General features: G+C 43.3%; 1 protein-coding gene across 1 annotated transcript in view; it reads right to left on the reverse strand.

Annotated features, from left to right (window-relative positions):
• Positions 1–11,333, reverse strand: part of PLCXD3 (phosphatidylinositol specific phospholipase C X domain containing 3) — a 128,039-nt gene extending 116,706 nt beyond the window's left edge. Inside the window, exon 1 of the mRNA XM_006774553.2 lies at positions 11,015–11,333. Within this exon, the coding sequence (XP_006774616.1) occupies positions 11,015–11,117 (103 nt within the window). The 5' untranslated portion in view covers positions 11,118–11,333. The remainder of the gene's footprint in view (positions 1–11,014) is intronic.
• Positions 11,334–18,210: the final 6,877 nt, after the last annotated feature.

The following is an 18,210-nucleotide window of genomic DNA, read 5'->3' on the forward strand; positions in this document are numbered from 1 at the left end:
TCAAGCCATAGGTTTAGATGTTGTACTTAAGGGAAAAGTATAGTTATAGAAAAAAGAGATCAAGGCCTGAGCCCTGGATACCCCTACATTTCTTTATATATAAAGATAAGAAGACATACTTAGTACAGATGACCTAAAGGAAACAACCCACGAAGTTGGAAACACAAGAGAGTTCAGTAAGGAGTGACATTAGCAAGATGGCAGACTAGAAAGCCCCAAACCCTTCTTCCTCCTGTGGAGACACGACTTCAATAATACATGAGCCTTTCCCTTTAGGAGACATCCAGAAACCCAGACAAGTGTGAAGCCAGCCACATTGAAGCCGAGAGGAAAATCTGCAGCACGATCTCACCAGAGTTCCTCCCCCTGGCACAGAGCCACACGACTGGGAGAAAACTCCCAGTGCCAGCTCCCAGCTTCTTTTTGGGGAGGAAGATTGGATCATATTTGTAATGTGATTGGGTGGGGAGGGGGCGGCGGGCAGCACTGCCTGAGGAACTGGCTTCTGTCTTGCCTGTCTGGAGCACACGTGAAACCCAGCATCCTCCAGATGACAGGGGCCACTGGGGACAGAAACGCCGAGTGGCCTGTTGCTTCTCCAGAGGACCTGCCGTACCCCAGACACAGGCCAGTAGAGCTTGGCAGCCTGTCCCTTGGTGGGGAGAGAGAGTAGGGCATGTGGCCAACATTCTGGCTTTTCAGGGGCTTCCCAAGGAGCTGGCTGTAGTCTTGCTGTGTTGGAGTTCTGATGAGACCTGGCATCAATGCCAGGAAGCTGCTGAGAACAAACGTAGATGCGGGGCATGATGACAGACACCAGAGGGGATGAGAGGCTATGGGATCCTGAAGAAATAACTGGCCACGCCCTCTAATTAGGAGTCCACCAGCACAAGTCCAGCAGGGGTTTGAGATGCCCCCCAGAATCTGTAGCCAGGTCGATCATGTCATTTTGATGATAACCACTCCAATATGTGTGAGGTGATATCTCATTGTGGTTTTGATTTACACGTCCCTGGTCAGTGATTTTGTGCATCTTCTCAGGGACTTATTTGTCATCTGTAAATGTTCTTTGGAAAATGTCTATTCAGGTCCTCTTTGCCAATTAAATCCAATTACTATTATTAATTTTTTGCTGTTAAGTTGTTGGAGTTCCTCATGTATTTTGGAAATTAACCCCTTATCAGATATATGGTTTGCAAATATTTTTCTACCATTCTTTAAGTTGCTTCTTCATTTTGTTGATTTATTTATTTATTTTTGCTGTGCAGGAATTTTTTTAGTCTGATATAGTCCCACTTACTTATTCCTGCGTTTGTTGCTTGTGCTTTTGGTGTCATATCCAAAAGTCATTGCCAAAACCAATACCAAGAAGCTTTTTTCCTATGTTTTTTCCTAGGAGTTTTATAGTTTCAGGTATATATTTAAGTAAATCCATTTTAAGCTGATATTTGTATATAGTATAAGCTAGGGACCCAATTTCACTCTTTTGCATGTGAATAACCAGTTTTCCCAACACCATTTATTGAAACGACTGTCTTATCCCCACAGAGAATTCTTGGCTCCCTTCTCAAATATTAGTTGACCATATACACATGGATTTTTCTGGGTTCTTGGTTCTGTTCTACTGGTCAATGTGCCTGTTTTAATGCAAGTACCACACTATTTTAATTACTGTAGATTCATAATAACCATCCTAATGGTTATTATGAATCTACGGTAATCAAATTATGATTCTGCAGCTTTGTTTTTCTTTCTCAAAATTGCTTTGGCTATTCAGGATCTTTTGTGGTTTCATACAAAATTTAGGATTGTTTTTTCTATTTCTGTGTAAAATGTCATTAGAATTTTGATAGGAATTACACTGAATCAATCAATGGCTTTGGGTAGTATGAATATTTTAATAATACTAATTCTTCTGATCCATAAAAAAAATATCCTTCCATTTATTTGTATCTTTAAAATCTTTCATCAAAGCCTTATAGTTTTCAGTGTACAGATCTTTCACCTCCAAGGATAAATGTATTCCTACTTTACTGTTTTAAGCTTTTATGGACTATTATTCATCCATGAAAAAAGAAGGAAATTGTCTTATGCTACAACATGGATAAAACTTGAGGATACTGAACTAGTCACAGAAAGACAAATTCTTCATTATTCCACTTATATGAGGTATCTAAAGTAGTCAAACTTATCAAACCAAAAAGTCGAAGGGTGGTTGCCAGGAGCTGGTGGAAGGGAAAATGATGAGTTGCTATTTAATTGGTATGAAGTTTAAGTCATCCAAGATGAAAAGCTCTGCTGACACCCTTATGCTTACAGCTAACAATACTATACACTTCAAAAATTGCTAAGAGGATTAATCTTGTGTTATATATTTTTTATGTAATAAATTAAAAGTGCATTAAGGAGGCAAAAGAAGAACATGTTTCAAGAAAAGAAGTGTGGTCAGCCACATCAAATGATGCTGAAAGGTGAAATAAAATAATAGAGAATGAGCCATTAGCTTTGTCAAAATATAGATCATTGGCAGCCTTCATAAAAACAATTTTAGTGCAGTGGCGAGAAAATAATGTAATTAGTATGGGCTAGGGATAGAAAGGGGAATAACAACCTGAAGAGAGGAGATAGTTCTACAAAATTCAGAGAAACAGTGCAATGTATAGAGAGGCAGGTATGCAGTCAAAGGAGGCTTTTTTTTAAATGCAGAAAAATAAAATTAAATAAAGCAGAATATCCAGGTGCAGGAGTATTGATGAATTAATAATGAGAAATGGGAAGTTCTTATCTATTTGCATCTACATAAAATAAGAAGTAAATTCATAAGTTTAGAGTGAGGTGGGAAGATGTGAATTTAAGGAGCATAAAGAGGTATGAAATTATCATCTCAGAAAATAGGAAAATAAATTTACTAGGGATGTGCAGTAAGATTCATGGTCAGAAATTTCTAGTGAGTCCAAGGTATCCAGGGTGTGTACTGTTTTCCAGAAATGTTTAGCCACTGAAGTTGTCTGGGATTGGGATAGGTAGAAAATTGAATTCAGCTGAGTTGGAGTTTTTCCAGGTAAGTAGAGGAAGAAAGAGGAAGACAAGGGAATTAAAGATATTTTCAAAAGTAGGGCTCTTCTGCTGGACCCAAGGAATTTGAGCTGATATAAAGAGAAAGGAAGATGTGAGGGAGTAATAAAAACTGAACAACATTTCACAGTTGCAGCCTTCCCTTCTAGCAACATCTAAGGCAGGACCTTTACATCCCCCGACCACCTTTCTTTTCTGGGAGAAACTCAGGGCAGGTCCTGGCAGGAATGTGTTTAGGGCTAACTGGGCTAAAGCAGTCCTGGTGGTCCTCCTCCCCTTCCTCCTCCATATGACTACAGGGAAGTATGACTTGAGATGTGCATTGAGGTAAGTTCCCATTCGCCCATCAGGACTCCTTCAAGTGTGTCTACTTCGATCCCCAACAAGCCAGAGAGGGGTTCCAGGAAAGCCTAGCAGTCAGCTAGGATTGCCATTCATCATAGCAATCCTTCATGAAATAAAAATTCTCCACGTGAATGAAGGAACCCAACCATCCTTTATAATGTTGACTAAGGATAAACACAGCTGCTTCATAAAAACTAATTCTGTGGGAAACACGGTTATTAGCTGGAGTTTAGGATAGAGTGGTGTAAGGCTGTCCACTCCCAGGATCCGTAATGGAACATGGGGACGTAAGAGCACAGCTAGCAAGTCACTGCCCATCTGTTTCAGTACCTGATCCCTGGAGGTGACTAATCCTGGCTGCTCCTCAAGAATGCTTAATCATTGCCTCCTGCCCCTCTTCCTGACCTGGCTTCCTCTCTTAATAGAGCATAATAAAAGCATATGGTGCTGTAGAAAGCTTCTGGTGGCAGAATTCTGATTCTGTCTGAACCATGGCAGATTTCTCTCTTGCTTTTCTCTGCCTTCTGGAATATATAATTTAGATACTTTTCCAGTCTCCAATCTTGAGACTGATCCTAATGCTACCTAGACAAGGAGACCTGAGAGACTATATAGGATTCTCGAGGATATTAATCCCATGATTTGAGTTCGAGGAGTTCCTTGAGTGCCAATCAAGGAAACGTTCTCTCTTTCCAAAAACTAATGCTTGTGGATAAGAGGCCAGTCTCATTGGTGGTAATTGGAAAAATTTCCATCATATCAGCGCTGACACCTTTAACCAACAACAATTAAAATGTGTGCATATGTGTGCACATGTGTGTAAAATTTAACCTTTTCTCGAAGGCTTGGAGCAATTACTCTACTAATATGCTTTAAAAAAATGGAGCTACTAGGGATGACTTTAAGTATATCAGATTCGTTGGCTCTATTTACATTTTCCAAGGCTGCTCACTGGGAATAATAGGGACCCCAGCTGTATCCCTACTTCTGAATCTGTCTGGAGAAGTAATTAGGTAGCACCCACCAGAGGTCTACTTACAAGAAACATCAAGAAACTTCTTGGAAAAAAGAGTTAACTTAAGAGAAAGTCAACACACATACACACAGAGCTAACACTGAGAATGATGCAGAGTATAGAATAAAATCTATCCTGTATATTGACCCCTGCGCAGCTCTCATAAGCTCATACTTAAGTCTTAGGGCAAGAGGCCAACAACAAAAATAATCAATATAAGTTCTAAGAATTCTTCTGTTGGCATCTCTGCTTGGCAATAGATTACAAGTTTGGCATTGTTGGCACTCCCAGCTCAGTAGTGATGGCACACACACAGGGTCAGCAGGAGTAGGAGCTGCATCAGCAGCTTCCACAGAGAGGGACCAGCGCTGGGACCTTCTGATCACAGTGGAGTGCAGGGCCCTTGTTACACATTAACATCCACAATGTTGGGCCTCTGCAGACATAGTACAGGCTCTGATGGGACTGCCAGCAGCAATAATGTTTTGGGTATAAAACTATGGAAGCACAGTCCCTCTGGAGGTCAAAGGAGCAAAAGTGACAATAATCCAAAACAGGAAAGAAGGAAAATGATAGATACCATGTGGTAGCCCCCACACTTGGCTTATAAAAGACTGAAGAACTTATCCAGAGATTTCTAGAACTATTTGGAAGTCCATTATGAAGGTGCCTCAGAGTAGCTGAAACTGACAATTAATATGACTTTGATTTTACCTTTGGGCTGTCAGGATTTAGAAGATTTTACATTTTGTGTTTTCATTGGTTAGTCTTTCTTCACAAATAGTCCCTGTTGTTATTGCGGATGTATGGCACTCAACAGTCTTATTCCTCTCTTTGTAACTTATTCTTTCTACTTTGTTTGGGTGGTATTAGAATTAAATAAGAGAAAATAAACTCTAAGTAAGAATCTAAGAAACTTTCCTATGAGCAAAGCATGTGAGCTTTAACATATAAACATGGCAATATCCATTGCAGCAATTTGAAATGGCTTTAAAATTTTTAAAACTATTTTAGAACACTGATTATGCCAAATAATTAAAATTCAAACAAGTGAGTTATAGCCACATTTAAGCATCTTTCCATTCCATGTACACCATGCTTGAAATAAATGAGGCACGGTTGACAAATACAAACGAGACTGATCATTTTCTTCCCATCAAAATGTACTAATTACCTTGTTTTTGAAGGCTTTCTGATGCTACTTATTACTAACTTTTGTATTCGTGATGCCACTATTGCTTAAGAGCAATAGTGAGAAGTTCTAGCCTACAGATAAATTGACTGAATTTGCACCCTATAAATATAATTCAAATATCTCAACAAGGAATGAGACCAAATGGATGAAGGACCATCAGAGATGTTTCCTGAATCGTCATTAGTGACCACTAGCATCACCAGGTGGGTGGATTTTAAGTGCTGCTGATGGCTGATGTCAATGAGCAGCAGGACTTTAAGGAAATGAAGGGAAATGTTTACATTTATCATAGGACCTAATCTGAACACTTAAGTAGCAACTGAATCACATCTATTGTTCAAGGTGCATGAAGAACTGAAATGTTCCCAACCTGGGCCATTAGCCTTGAGCAAACATGGGGCTCTGGCTCTCAGCCTGGTGGTGAATTTGAACACTCACAGAGAGACTGCACAGTCCGATAGGAAGAGCTTCGTCAAACAAGCATATTTAAATTTGGCTCTGCCACTTACAACAAGGATTCCCTGAGAGATACCTCAAAGCAGCAGTTCCCGAATGTTAAACATGTATGTAAATCACCTGGCGATCTTGTTAGACTGCAGATCCTGATTAAATCATCCTGAGGGGAGGGGTCTGAGGGGCTGTATTTCTACCCAGCTCCCGTGCTGCTGGCCCCTGGCCCAACTCTGAGTAGCAAGGCCTTCGATTATTGACGGAACATGAGCAAAGCACATGTGTACACGAGAAAACTCCTCATGAACTGTATGTAAAATGACATACGCATCACCTTATTGTATTGATTAAAAATAGTTGGTGATTCAATTCAACTACTCAGGAAAAAAGTCCTAGTAGAATAAATTATGTTCCGATATTCTAATTTTCCTCTTTAACAAAAGCAAAACTGGGAATTGGAAAGGCCAACAAGAAAGATATTCATCCTAAACATTTTTGTTGCTTAGTGAGTGCTTTGAAAAATTAACTTCCATATAACCATCTTAACCAAAAAGATGGGGGGCGAGGGGGGAGGGACCAAATCCGGCTTTTTAAAAGAAAGTTGCACAATCAGATCCAGTTCCAGATTTGTCTGTAGATCGTCTCACTCCAATCAAAACAGAAATAGTGAATTACATGGAAAAGGAAGAAGACAGTTGGCTCCAGGAAAACTGATGATGGCAAAAGATTGCTGCAAGGGAAGAAATTAAAAACTAATAAAAGCAAACATAACATAGAAATCAAAGCTGTAGGGATGTCTAATTTCCTTGCCTAAGTATAGCTGTTCTTTTTCATCAGTGTTGGCATTTTCTGTAAGAAATGAGTAAAATTGACAGGTACAATTATTGATTTCTGGAGCATTTCTGTGTTTCTATGTAAAGTATAATCAACAATTCCTGTTCACATGCTGGTTCACAAATTGGCCAAGGAACGCAGAGGGCAAGGAGAGAGCGAAGAAAGAGGCAGGTCACTCCAGATTGGTAGGTGGAAGCTCTCATTAGCAAGGGAGCTTATAGACCAGGCTCGTGTTGGGCAGCCACATGATGAAGTCTCCACACTAGGCTGCCAGACTCTTAAAAGCTTGTACAGATGCCTTAACTGGGTTCAGCCACATATACCATCCAGATGGCCCAACAACACATTGCTCTTCAAAGGTTATGACCTTGAAAATGGCTCTCACTGTGGGAATGGGGGCAGAACGAATATTCCAAGCACCGGGGAGGGTGTGAGGAGACTCCAATTGCCTGAGTCCAATGCATGGGTCAACTGACAGTCACATCCTCTATATGAACTCCTCCAACATCAAGAAAACACAACGTACTGTACTGTGTGAAGAAGACTTTCAGCACTTACCAGACAATGCATAACAAACCCTTCCCATGGGAAAGAACCCCTTCCTCATTATTTAGGTTTTGGACAGAATGACCCCCTGTCACAGACCTAGACCACCAACACCTTAGTCAGATTAAGCAGCAGCTTGCTTGCCCCGTGATGGATCTCTTCTCAATAGTTCTGGAGCCACTGTGACTATAGAATTAAAAACTCTGCTTCAAAGATGCCAGAGGTCCATCAGACACACCAGAAATTCATCTGACTCCCCTTCACCTGCATTTTATACTTTGTCTTCCCACTGCCATCCTGTTCATCCTCTCTCAGCTGCTTGTGGTGGGAGGAAGCCTCATTCATCACCCAGACTGCCAGGGGATTGTTAAGCAAACATGTTTGAATGAATGAAAACCTTGTTTGGTGTCATCAGAGAGAAGAATAAGTGATACATGAGACTGAGGTCTGAGTACCTGTCCCTGTATCCTGACAGTGCCATCCCTTTGAAAGATAAAATGACAGGAAAACTACTAACACCAATTATTAGCTTGATTCCTTAGGTCAGTCTATACCAAATCATGAGGCCATTTAGATGCAAAATAGCCACTGAGAGATTTGGTTCTGAAAACATTCCAGATGCAGACACTGAGAAGTGTTTAGAGAGGCCAGCAATGAAGAAGACTTTCAGCACTTACCAGACAATGCATAACAAACCCTTCCCATGGGAAAGAACCCCTTCCTCATTATTTAGGTTTTGGACAGAATGACCCCCTGTCACAGACCTAGACCACTCATGCTGGGGAGTACCTCACACTTGCAGACTGTTCTTAGCACGGTCCCTCCCGGTCATCTGGTTTAACTGCCCCAAGTGGATGGCCTCCTAATTAGGCAGCTCTTCATGCTCCAATTCTGTCACCTGGGAAAACCTGAAGTTTTGAGGATGACAGAGCAGCAGTTCCTTCCACAGGAACACTTGTGTGGGGCATCAGGAGTGGCTTTAAATGGTGGAGGTAATTACTTAATTCAAGCTCTAGCAACCGGCCAAGTAAACATGTAGCAGCCAGGAAGCTATTAGCATGATTTTAAAGCAATTATTCCATTAGTGTTTAATAGTCTCCAATTAGTCTTTTCTGACTGTCAAAGTTTGAATGTCTTTTTTTCCTCCAAAACTTCTCACAGTTGAGTAATGCAGAAAAGTGCTGTAATCCATTTCTAGACCTGGGGTTATGTGTATGGTTCTACCAAATCTACATTACAGACTCATGGAAAACTAGGGGACGGGGGATGTACATTTGAAGAAATAGTTCTCAGATGTATTGGGGATGAGAGAAGCTCTGCAGGGGGTCCATTTGGAATGTAATACTAACAGGGGTTGGGAAAGTGGTGGAAATTCCCATTGCATCCAATGCTGCGTCATCTTATGTCTCTAAGTATACCAGAACATCAAAGTCAGAGACTTTGTTCCTTGGGGAGAAAGGAAAATTGCCCTGTTCTTGTTAATGCATGTTTCTTTGTTCCTCCATCCTGGTCAGTACTTGTTGCTGCTGAATTATCCAGATGCGAACGCCAAAGCATTTTGCTCTAAAATTTCTAGAAGCTCTTCCCTAAGGACCACTGTAGGGTCAGATCTCTGAACTGATATCAGGCCATTTGCCTTCACTGAGCTGCAACTTTTACATTTGTGAAATGGAGTTCACAGTCCCAGCAATGCCTGCTTCCTGGGGTCTGGGGAAGGATCATGTGATCTGGTCTACATACCAGGGCTCTGAAAAGTGAAGTATTACAGAAATATAAGAGATTTGTAAGTATTAAGAAATGTAAGTGTCATAGCTTCCATCAGAACCAGCAACATGAATTTAGGCTGTTAACCCCTGTTTCTGGAGAGTCACACATCAGAAGACAAGCACCGCTCGCCCCTCTTACTTCCCATGTGTGGGGAAATGCTCAGGGAGAGGCCATGTGAACGTAACTTTAAAACCAAAGAAAAAAAGGAAGGAAAAAAGAGGATAGGAACTCCTGTGGAAGTGAGAGTGGAATTTTGCCAACAAAGTTGTGCATTTCTACCATTTCCTTCAAAAGATCGATCCCCAGGCTCGCCCAGGCAGCAGGCACTGTAGAGTGGAGAGGCTGGGTTGTCCTTTAAGTTGGAGACACACAGGCTCTTGGGAAGCTACCTCCTAAAGAAGGACACAAGGACACAGCCTCTCCCCTTCCGGGTTGGTGTTCAGAGTGTGGCCTGTGCCTATCAGAGCGGCCAGACATCCACTTGACTGAGGACCATTGACTTGGGCTACTGATCCATTCCAGCACTGCTGGTTAGAGCCCCGTGGATTTCCAAGAGATCCCTTCTTTTGCTTTTTGCTTGTTTTAAATTATGTTTCCCCTCAGTGGCTGAGAGGGGGCGCTGGGTGGAGCAAATCAAGAAGCGGTAGAAGGTTGAACCTAATCGGGCTCAACCAGGGGCAGGTGTGGACCACCTGTGCCTAATGTGTAATTTGTCCTCTGGTCCGAACCGAGAAGGATTAGGCATCCACTCCTTCAGCCCAAGTGGAAAGTCCAGTTGGTAAGGAAGTGCGGCCGTGTCCCGGCTGTCGCCGCGGCCCACTGTCCTGGAGTGTCCTCCCCACCGCACACCTCAGCCAGGGGCTCCAGCGCGCACCAACCCGGAGACCTGCCCAGACCCTGGTGCCAGCCGCGCGCCATGCTGAAGCCTCTGGTGCCTCCCGCCTCTCCCGGCTTTGCCAGGCTCCCTCCCGTTCTCCTGGCTGTGGGGATACCGGGACACCAGGACAATCACCTTTCTGGTAACCCCACCTCTCCGCCTCGCTGCTCAGGGCTCCCCCCGGAGCAGCAAACGCAGGGTCCGCCAGGGCTCCTTTTCGTGACCCGGGAGCTGATGGTCGCTAACAGCGCTGGGATCACGGTTCACCCGGTGGCCACCCGCCCAGGCCCGCGGGTCCTCCCAGACTCCAACCCGGAGCCCTCCGCCCCTCGTCCCTGTCAGCTCCGGGTCAAGGGCAGCGATCACGCTGCCGCCGGTCCCTCAACTTTCATCCCTCTCGGGGAAGCGCTTTGTCTCTTTAAAGGAGACCGGGGACCACGAATAGAAATGGCTCAGGTAGGTTCTACCGGAGAAATCTACCAAATCCTCTGGATTCTGCGCCAGGGATGGAGTCGGAGTTCCAGGCGCTGGACCGAGCCCCCAGGACACCAGCCGGCGCTCACAGCGCACGGTCCCCCACCGACCCAGATGCGCCCCCCGCCTCCAAGTCTGCGGAGAAGAACGAGGGAGGGGGCACCGGGGGCCAACCCACAGCCCAGCCTTTCCCGCTCCAGCCCTCTGCCACCGCCCGCTGCCAAAGCCCGGCGGCAAGGCAGTCACCTTGATCCCCGCGCCGGGGTCCCCAGAGGTTAGGGAAAGGCCAGAGGCCGGAGGCTCCCGGGCAGCGCTAGCCTGGCCCCAGCCCCACCCCTGGGACCCGGTTCCCTCCCGCGGGCACCCTGGCAACTTAGCACCTAGTGGCAGAGAAGCAGGGCGGGGCAGGTGGCGGCGCCCGCGCCGTGCGCCCTACCTGGGATGGCTAAATTGGTGAGGGGGATGCTGTGGATGCTCTCCGGGAGAGCTGCCATCCAGTCGGCCAATTTGAGCTCGTTCGTCCCCTGAGACGAGGCCATCGTGCAGGTGGCGTGCGCGCTGCGGGTCCCGCACTGCTCGCTGGCAGGCTGGCAGGCTGCTGCCGCTAATCCACTGTGTGCTCCAGCCCCGCTAGAGTTTACACTCCGCTCTTCGCCACACCCACAGGATGGCGCAGACACACGCGGGTTTCAGTAATTATTCCAAACACCCCATGCTCCCCAGTGCCTCCGCCAGACTCTGCCCAAGCTGAGGCTCCTGACGTCCGCGCTCAGCTTTCTCCTCTCTCCCCTCCCTCCCAGACTCCCTCCTCCCGCCCTGGCCCTCCTCTGCGTCTCTGCCTTTTCTCGCCATCCTGCAGCCCTTTTTGGCTTTTTCCCTCTTCCTTTCTTTTTAAATCGTGGTTCATGGTCTTGTTCGGCCCTTTGATGTGACTACCTGATCCTATTTCTATAAAACAGTCTTGTGGTCCAGCCTAAAATCTTGGTAGACTTTGGGATGCTATCTTCTCCCCACGAGGTGACTCACACTGGCTTTCAGGACTTTGCATTCTTACCAAAGAGCTTTCCTTTCTGTAAGCTACACCAGGTGATGTTTCCCGGAGCCTGATGGAGCCTGCAGGTCTGCTTATAACAAAATGGTGGTCTGCAGTCCCCGCTTCGCCTAATTTTTTTTGGATGATTGAGGAGAGTGTGCTGTTGGCAAAGGGAAGTAAGTTCTAGGCTAGGTAGTTCCTAGTTAATGCCTGGCATCCTGTTTCTGATATTTCAAGATAAAGAAGCCCTTCGACCCCTTCATTGCTCATAGATCACAAGACCTCTTTGTGATCTCTATGGAGGAAGCTACCTGTGTCCTCTCTCTGTCATTGTCAAGCCACTCAGGATAAGCCCAGAGCCTGATGCCAGAAGAAAATGACCACATTTCCCAGGGACATGCTGTAATTATTGACAGGAGCATTTGGTGAAATGTATTTGGCACCATTCAAAATGATCTGTGTGACTGTTGAAATTTTCATTCCCTGGCAGACTAGAGAGATGTGCCTCTCTCAAGAGAAATCACTCATTGTGCCTCCAAAGAACTGCCTTGGTCCACCTGCTCTCAGACAAGACAAGGAGAGGAATCAAGTCTTACCAATGTGATGGGGACATGAAAACCAAGGTAAGAAAGAGAGCTGCTGTAAAGCATGGGGATGACTATTTCACTTCAGTAAACCATTAATATTAACAACAACGACAACTAAAGCTTTCTTATAATACAAGGATGTAGAACCCAAAGAATATTTCCCAGCGGGAGCACTTTGAAAACATGGAGAAAGGAGAGATAATGCCTTATGCGTGTGATCAAATTTTTCCATTGTCCCATAGAATCAATGTATAGCTTCAAGAGGTCATGATAGCCCTAGCTGGTTTTGCTCAGTTGATAGAGCATCAGCCTGTGGACTGAAGGGTCCCAGGTTCGATTCCAGTCAAGGGCACATGCCTGGGTTGTGGGCTTGATCCCCGGTAGGAGACGTGCAGGAGGCAGCCGATCAAGGATTCTTTCTCATTGTTGATGTTTCTATCTCTCTTGCCCTCTCCCTTATCTCTGAAATCAATAAAAATGTATTTTTTTTAAAAGAGGTCATGGTAGGGTTATCTTTAAGAATGAAAAGGGGATGTATTGGGATTTTTTCCAAGGTCAATCTTAATGTTCGTACTAGCAGCCACATACCTTTTGATGAGAGTGAGAATTTGGCTCACTGTGGGATTCTTGGTCAAGAGACCTACAAACACCACCCTTCTGGCTAATGCTGGTGCTCTGTGGGCATCACAGGGGGCAATGAGGAGAGCTCAGCCCTGGAAACCCAATGCTTTGGCTCTGAGGAGTTTGGGCAGGTCCTCGAGCTTCTGTCAGCCCTAGTTGTCTCCATTAGAAAACGATGACAGTAACTCAGAGATTCACAGTGAAGCTTCCTGGAAAGAATGTAAGAGCTTGTTATCAGCAAATCATCACACAGAATATGAGACTTATGTTTATTGAGACAACGATATATGCATATTCTTCCTCTCCTTGCCTTTTCTATCCTTATAAAATATTTGTTTTCAAGAGGATGAAATAATTATTGAATCTTGGAAATATTTTTCACAAGAGACATTTTAAAGTCATGCCTTGAGTGTTGAACTTAGGAATTTCTGAAAGGTTACAAAGCATTTTCTTAAAAAATGAAGCCACATTAACTGATGGGGAAAGTTGCCTCCATAAAGAGTGGTACACTGTAACTTTGGCAAAGCAAACAAGTAATCTCTCCCCTGTTTTATCTTCTTTGATGTTAGAATTTTTAATGTATTGGATTTTGCATAAAACCTTACATTTCTCTGCATGCAACTCACTAGAAAAGAGAGGGCTGGAGATCGATAGTTCTGAATTTCTTTCCTGGCTTATAATCAATTTTTTAAGTATATTTTTATTGATTTCAGAGAGGAAGGGAGAAGGAGAGGGAGATAGAAACATCAATAATGAGAGAGAATCACTGATCGACTGCCTCCTGCACACTCCACACTGGGTATTGAGCCTGCAATCCAGGCATGTGCCTTGACTGGGAATCGAACCATGACCTCCTGGTTCATAGGTGGACACTCAACCACTAAGCAACACCAGCTGGGCTTATAATCAACTGTCGAGTAAGACTCCCTCCACGTTCTGCGTGGAGTAGGGTTCAGTATCTGAAAGAGGAGCCGCACAACAAATGAGAGAAAAAGACAAGAGATAATTTGGAAATATTGGGGGACCAGGCGGCAAGTCCCGAAGGACTTCCTCCCATGCTCAGGCCTCACCCAGCTTTTATTGATTCTTGGATGCACCCATAGCATAGCCCTTAGGCAGGTGACCCCTGGCAACAGGCAGACTAGCCCATCAGCAAGGATTTACATAATAATAAATGGGGAAGTTGCTTCAGCTACCACTGTCTGGACAAACAGAGGTGGCACCTAGCTGACCTCTGCTAGGGCTTCAAAGGCACCCAGCCTTGGGGGGGTGGTTCTCTGTCTATGTTTATCAGATAGTGAAGGCAATAAACAGTTTCCCACAATCAACTTTTAAGATAATTTTATGACCTAAATACCCAATCTTTCTATTATCAGCTCTGCCACTACTTACTAAGTGATATTAGGAAAAGCATGTAATTTCTCTTGGCTTTAACCACTGTATTAATCAGGGTTTTTCAGAGAAACAGAATCAGTTTTATGAGAGAGCAATCCTATATAATGAAAGTCTAATATGCAAATCGACCGAAAGGCACTGACCACCATGGGGCAGATGCTCAATGCAGGAGCTGCCTCCAGCCCGCAGGCCCCAGGCCAGCCAAGGTGGGTGCCAGCAGGGCACCCCCACCCACCCCCCAATCGCCCTGCCAGTTGCCTCCTACAGAGGGAGGTGACCAGCAGGGTGGGGCGATCAGGGGTTGGGGCCGGCCAGTGAGCGGACCAGTGCCGCCGCCCCGCCCCACCCCCCATCATCCCAGTCACCCCCTGATCGCCCCGCTGGTCACCCCACAGATCAGCCCTGATCGCCAGCCAGGCCTAGGGACCCAATCTGTGCACACCAGGCTTCTAATACATATACATATGTGTGTGTATATATATATATGATCAAGGAGAGATTTTATGGAATTGATTTGTGAGAACTGGAAATTCTGAATAGCAGGCCAGCAGACTGGTAACTTAGGTAGGATTTCTATGTTTCAGTCTTGAAGCAGAATTATTATTCTTCAGAAAACCTCTGTCTTTGCTCTAAGGCATTCAAGTGCTTGGATGAGGCCCACCCACATTAAAGAGTGTAATCTGCTTTACTCAGAGTCAAATGATTGTGAATGCTAATCATATCCACAGATACATTCACAACAACATCTAGACTAGTGTTTGACCAAACTACTGGGCATCACAGCCTAGCCAAGTTGACACACATAATTAACCATCACACCCACTGACAAACTAAACTAGAATTTGTTATTGATCTCTAGAGCTCCTTTTGACTTTATTATTCTATAATCTTGTTTTCTTTGTGATGACTTCTCACACATTTAGCTGCTGGAAATTGCAAAAACAAACAAACAAACAAAACCCTTAGTTTTTTATTCTATCCAACCAACTGAAGGTATAGATCAACCATCTTATCACTACAAAATACTAATGAGTTTTCATTGTGGTGCAATAGGAGCCAACCATTTTTAAAAAGACTCTGATAAACATAAATGGAAAGAGAAAAATGACATATCACAGTGGTTTCTTGCTGTTATTAAAGTTTATGTAATCCTCAGCTGTCCATCAACATCACACTATGCACAGTTTATAAACATTGCTACTCGTTTGGAATATTTTATTACTTTATATCTTCTTCCACTCAAAAAAAATACATGGTTCTTTGGTATGTATTATCTTTCATTAGTTCATAATATTTCTTAATTGTTGGAGCTACTAGTATATATGTGGTTTTTTCCCAAATTAAATTGATGCTGAGATCGGAGAACCAAGATGGCGGCATAGGTTAACGCCGGAGTTTGCCGCCTCGAACAACCATTTCAAAAGGGAAACTAAAAGACGGAAGGGACATCATCCAGAACCACAGGAACAGTGGCTGAGTGGAAGTCCTACAACAGCAATGATTCTCTCTCATCATTGATGTTGCTATCTTTTTCTCCCTCTTCCTCTCTGAAATCAATAAAAATACATTAAAGATTTTTAAAAGTGATAATCCTCACTTCCCACCACCATATTAACCTTTTAGGGTTTTCAGTCCTTCTCCTCTTCTCTTCCCCTACATATACACCTTATATGCCAACCCCAAATAAGCTAATTAACACTCTGAATACAATCTAGGCATTGCAATCACAAGTTATGGGATCTGAAGACTGGGATTCAAATCCAGGTTTTCCCAATTAATTTCTGTGTGTTTTTGTTCTCTTCACTGAAGTGTGAAGAATAATTATTTCTTCCTGGGCATGGGAAAATGGAAGGCACTATGAAGCTTAAATGAATTGAAGAATTTGAAGTTTATTGAACAGAATGGAAGCACAAGAAGCTACAATTCATCATTATGCTTCTTGCTCCCACCAAGCCTTTTCTTATGCTGTTAACTCCACACGGAGTGCAGTTTGATGCTTTCATATATCAAAATTATTTCTATTCTAACTCATCTTCGCAATTTTCCTTACTATGCAGAAGTACACCCATTGCACACCCATTGCAGTTTTTTTATAGCTATCTTGTAATATGTTTCTAATTTCCTAGCTGATCTTAAAGCATTATGTGGACAGAAATAGTGTTACATACCCTCTAATGCAGTGGTTCTCAACCTATGGGTCGCGACCCCTTTGGAGGTCAAACGACCCTTTCACAGGGGTCGCCTAAGACCATCCTGCATAACAGATATTTACATTATGATTCATAACAGTAGCAAAATTACAGTTATGAAGTAGCAACGAAAATAATTTTATGGTTGGGGTCACAACATGAGGAACTGTATTTAAAGGGCCAGAGGTTGAGAACCACTGCTCTAATGCCTCTTGCAGTATCTAAAACATACAAGGGATCATTATAATAATTTATTTACTTAGTTCATAAATACCTATTGAGTGTCTGTTATGTACTCTATTCCAGTGAAAGAAGATGGAGCAGCAAGTCCCTGAACTCACTGGGCTTGTGTTTCAGGCAGAGAGCAGCAAATGATAGCTTAATGGTTGAATAAACAAATGATCTGGCTATATCTCTCACTTCAGTGTCAAAACCCTTCTTTAACATGCCTATTTTTTTAGCTTTTCACAAAGTAGCAAGAGACTTATAACTCAGTTTTGAAAATATATTTTAAAAGAAAAATTGGTTTGGAATTGTTTTGCCTCTCAGTATTTCCATGATTCTTCCCCTCCCTAGGGCTATGTTGGTAAGTCAGTGGTGACACTTGGACATAACATGTCGTGCTCTTGTAGATTCCTAGAAAAAAAATTGATTTCTCCAAGCATGGGGGTTGGGGAGGACAGAAGGGAAGGAAGGTGACTGTTTTAGGGTCATATGAAGATTCAGAAAAATCCTGAAACTATTACACTCATTGTTGCTTAAAAAAATTATGAGCATAATTATACCAATGTTTTTAGCAGCATTATTCACAATTCAAAAAGTGAAAACAACCCAAGTATCCATCAACAGATGAGTGAATACACAAAATGAGGTATAACCATACAATGGAATATTATTCAGCATTTAAAAGGAAGGTAATTCTGATACCTGTACATCATGGATGAACTTGGAAGACAATATGCTAAGTACAATCAGACACAAAGGAAAATATCATATGATTCCACTTATATGAGGTACCTCAAATAGTCAAATTCATAGAGACAGATAGTAGAATAGTGGTGTTCGGGCTGGGGGAGTGGAGAATGAGGACTTTACTTAACGGATACAGAGGTTCAGTTTAAGGTCATGAAAAAGTTCTGGAGGAGGACCGGTAGTAGTGAAGCTTGCATTACTTAATGCCATTGAACTGTACACTTAAAAAATTAAAATGGTAATTTTTATGTTGTGTATATTTTATTACAGTAAAAACAACTAAATAACCAGTGACTCTGTTAGACAGAAGTACCCTACTCATTTTATCACTCATAAAGTCCCCATCATAACCACTTAACAATCCTACATCCTCCAGCCAGTGACTACCAGGAACACACCTGAAATTATATAAATTGGTTTATTTCTTTTTGCAGTGAGAGAGAAATTCTTTTGCAGTGTCATCATGAAAACCCTGAGACATCTCAGTTGGGGGTGTAAGAACATATGGTATTTGCTCTTAGGTTAGGTTATTGGGAGAGAGGTTAGGAAGTGGATCTTTGCTCTGATTTGAATACTGTGAGGAAGCGGTGAGGAGGGTAATTCAATGAGCATCTTCATAAATCTCATCTGGAAGCAGGAGAGACTAAGGCTAGAGCTGTGATAAGTAAAGCAGCAGCAGTTACTCATGAGAGTGGGGACTGTCAGATCACCAGGGGGAGTGGGCAATGCTAACGTTTTGTCTATTTTCAGGCCTGATTACAGAGGGCTTATGTTCTCTTATGATTCATAAAGGTCATGGAATGGTCTTGTCTAATGTTTCGTGAACATATTTGTG

This window comes from Myotis davidii, unplaced genomic scaffold, assembly GCF_000327345.1.
Source record: "Myotis davidii unplaced genomic scaffold, ASM32734v1 scaffold348, whole genome shotgun sequence".
NCBI classification, from domain to species: domain Eukaryota; kingdom Metazoa; phylum Chordata; class Mammalia; order Chiroptera; family Vespertilionidae; genus Myotis; species Myotis davidii.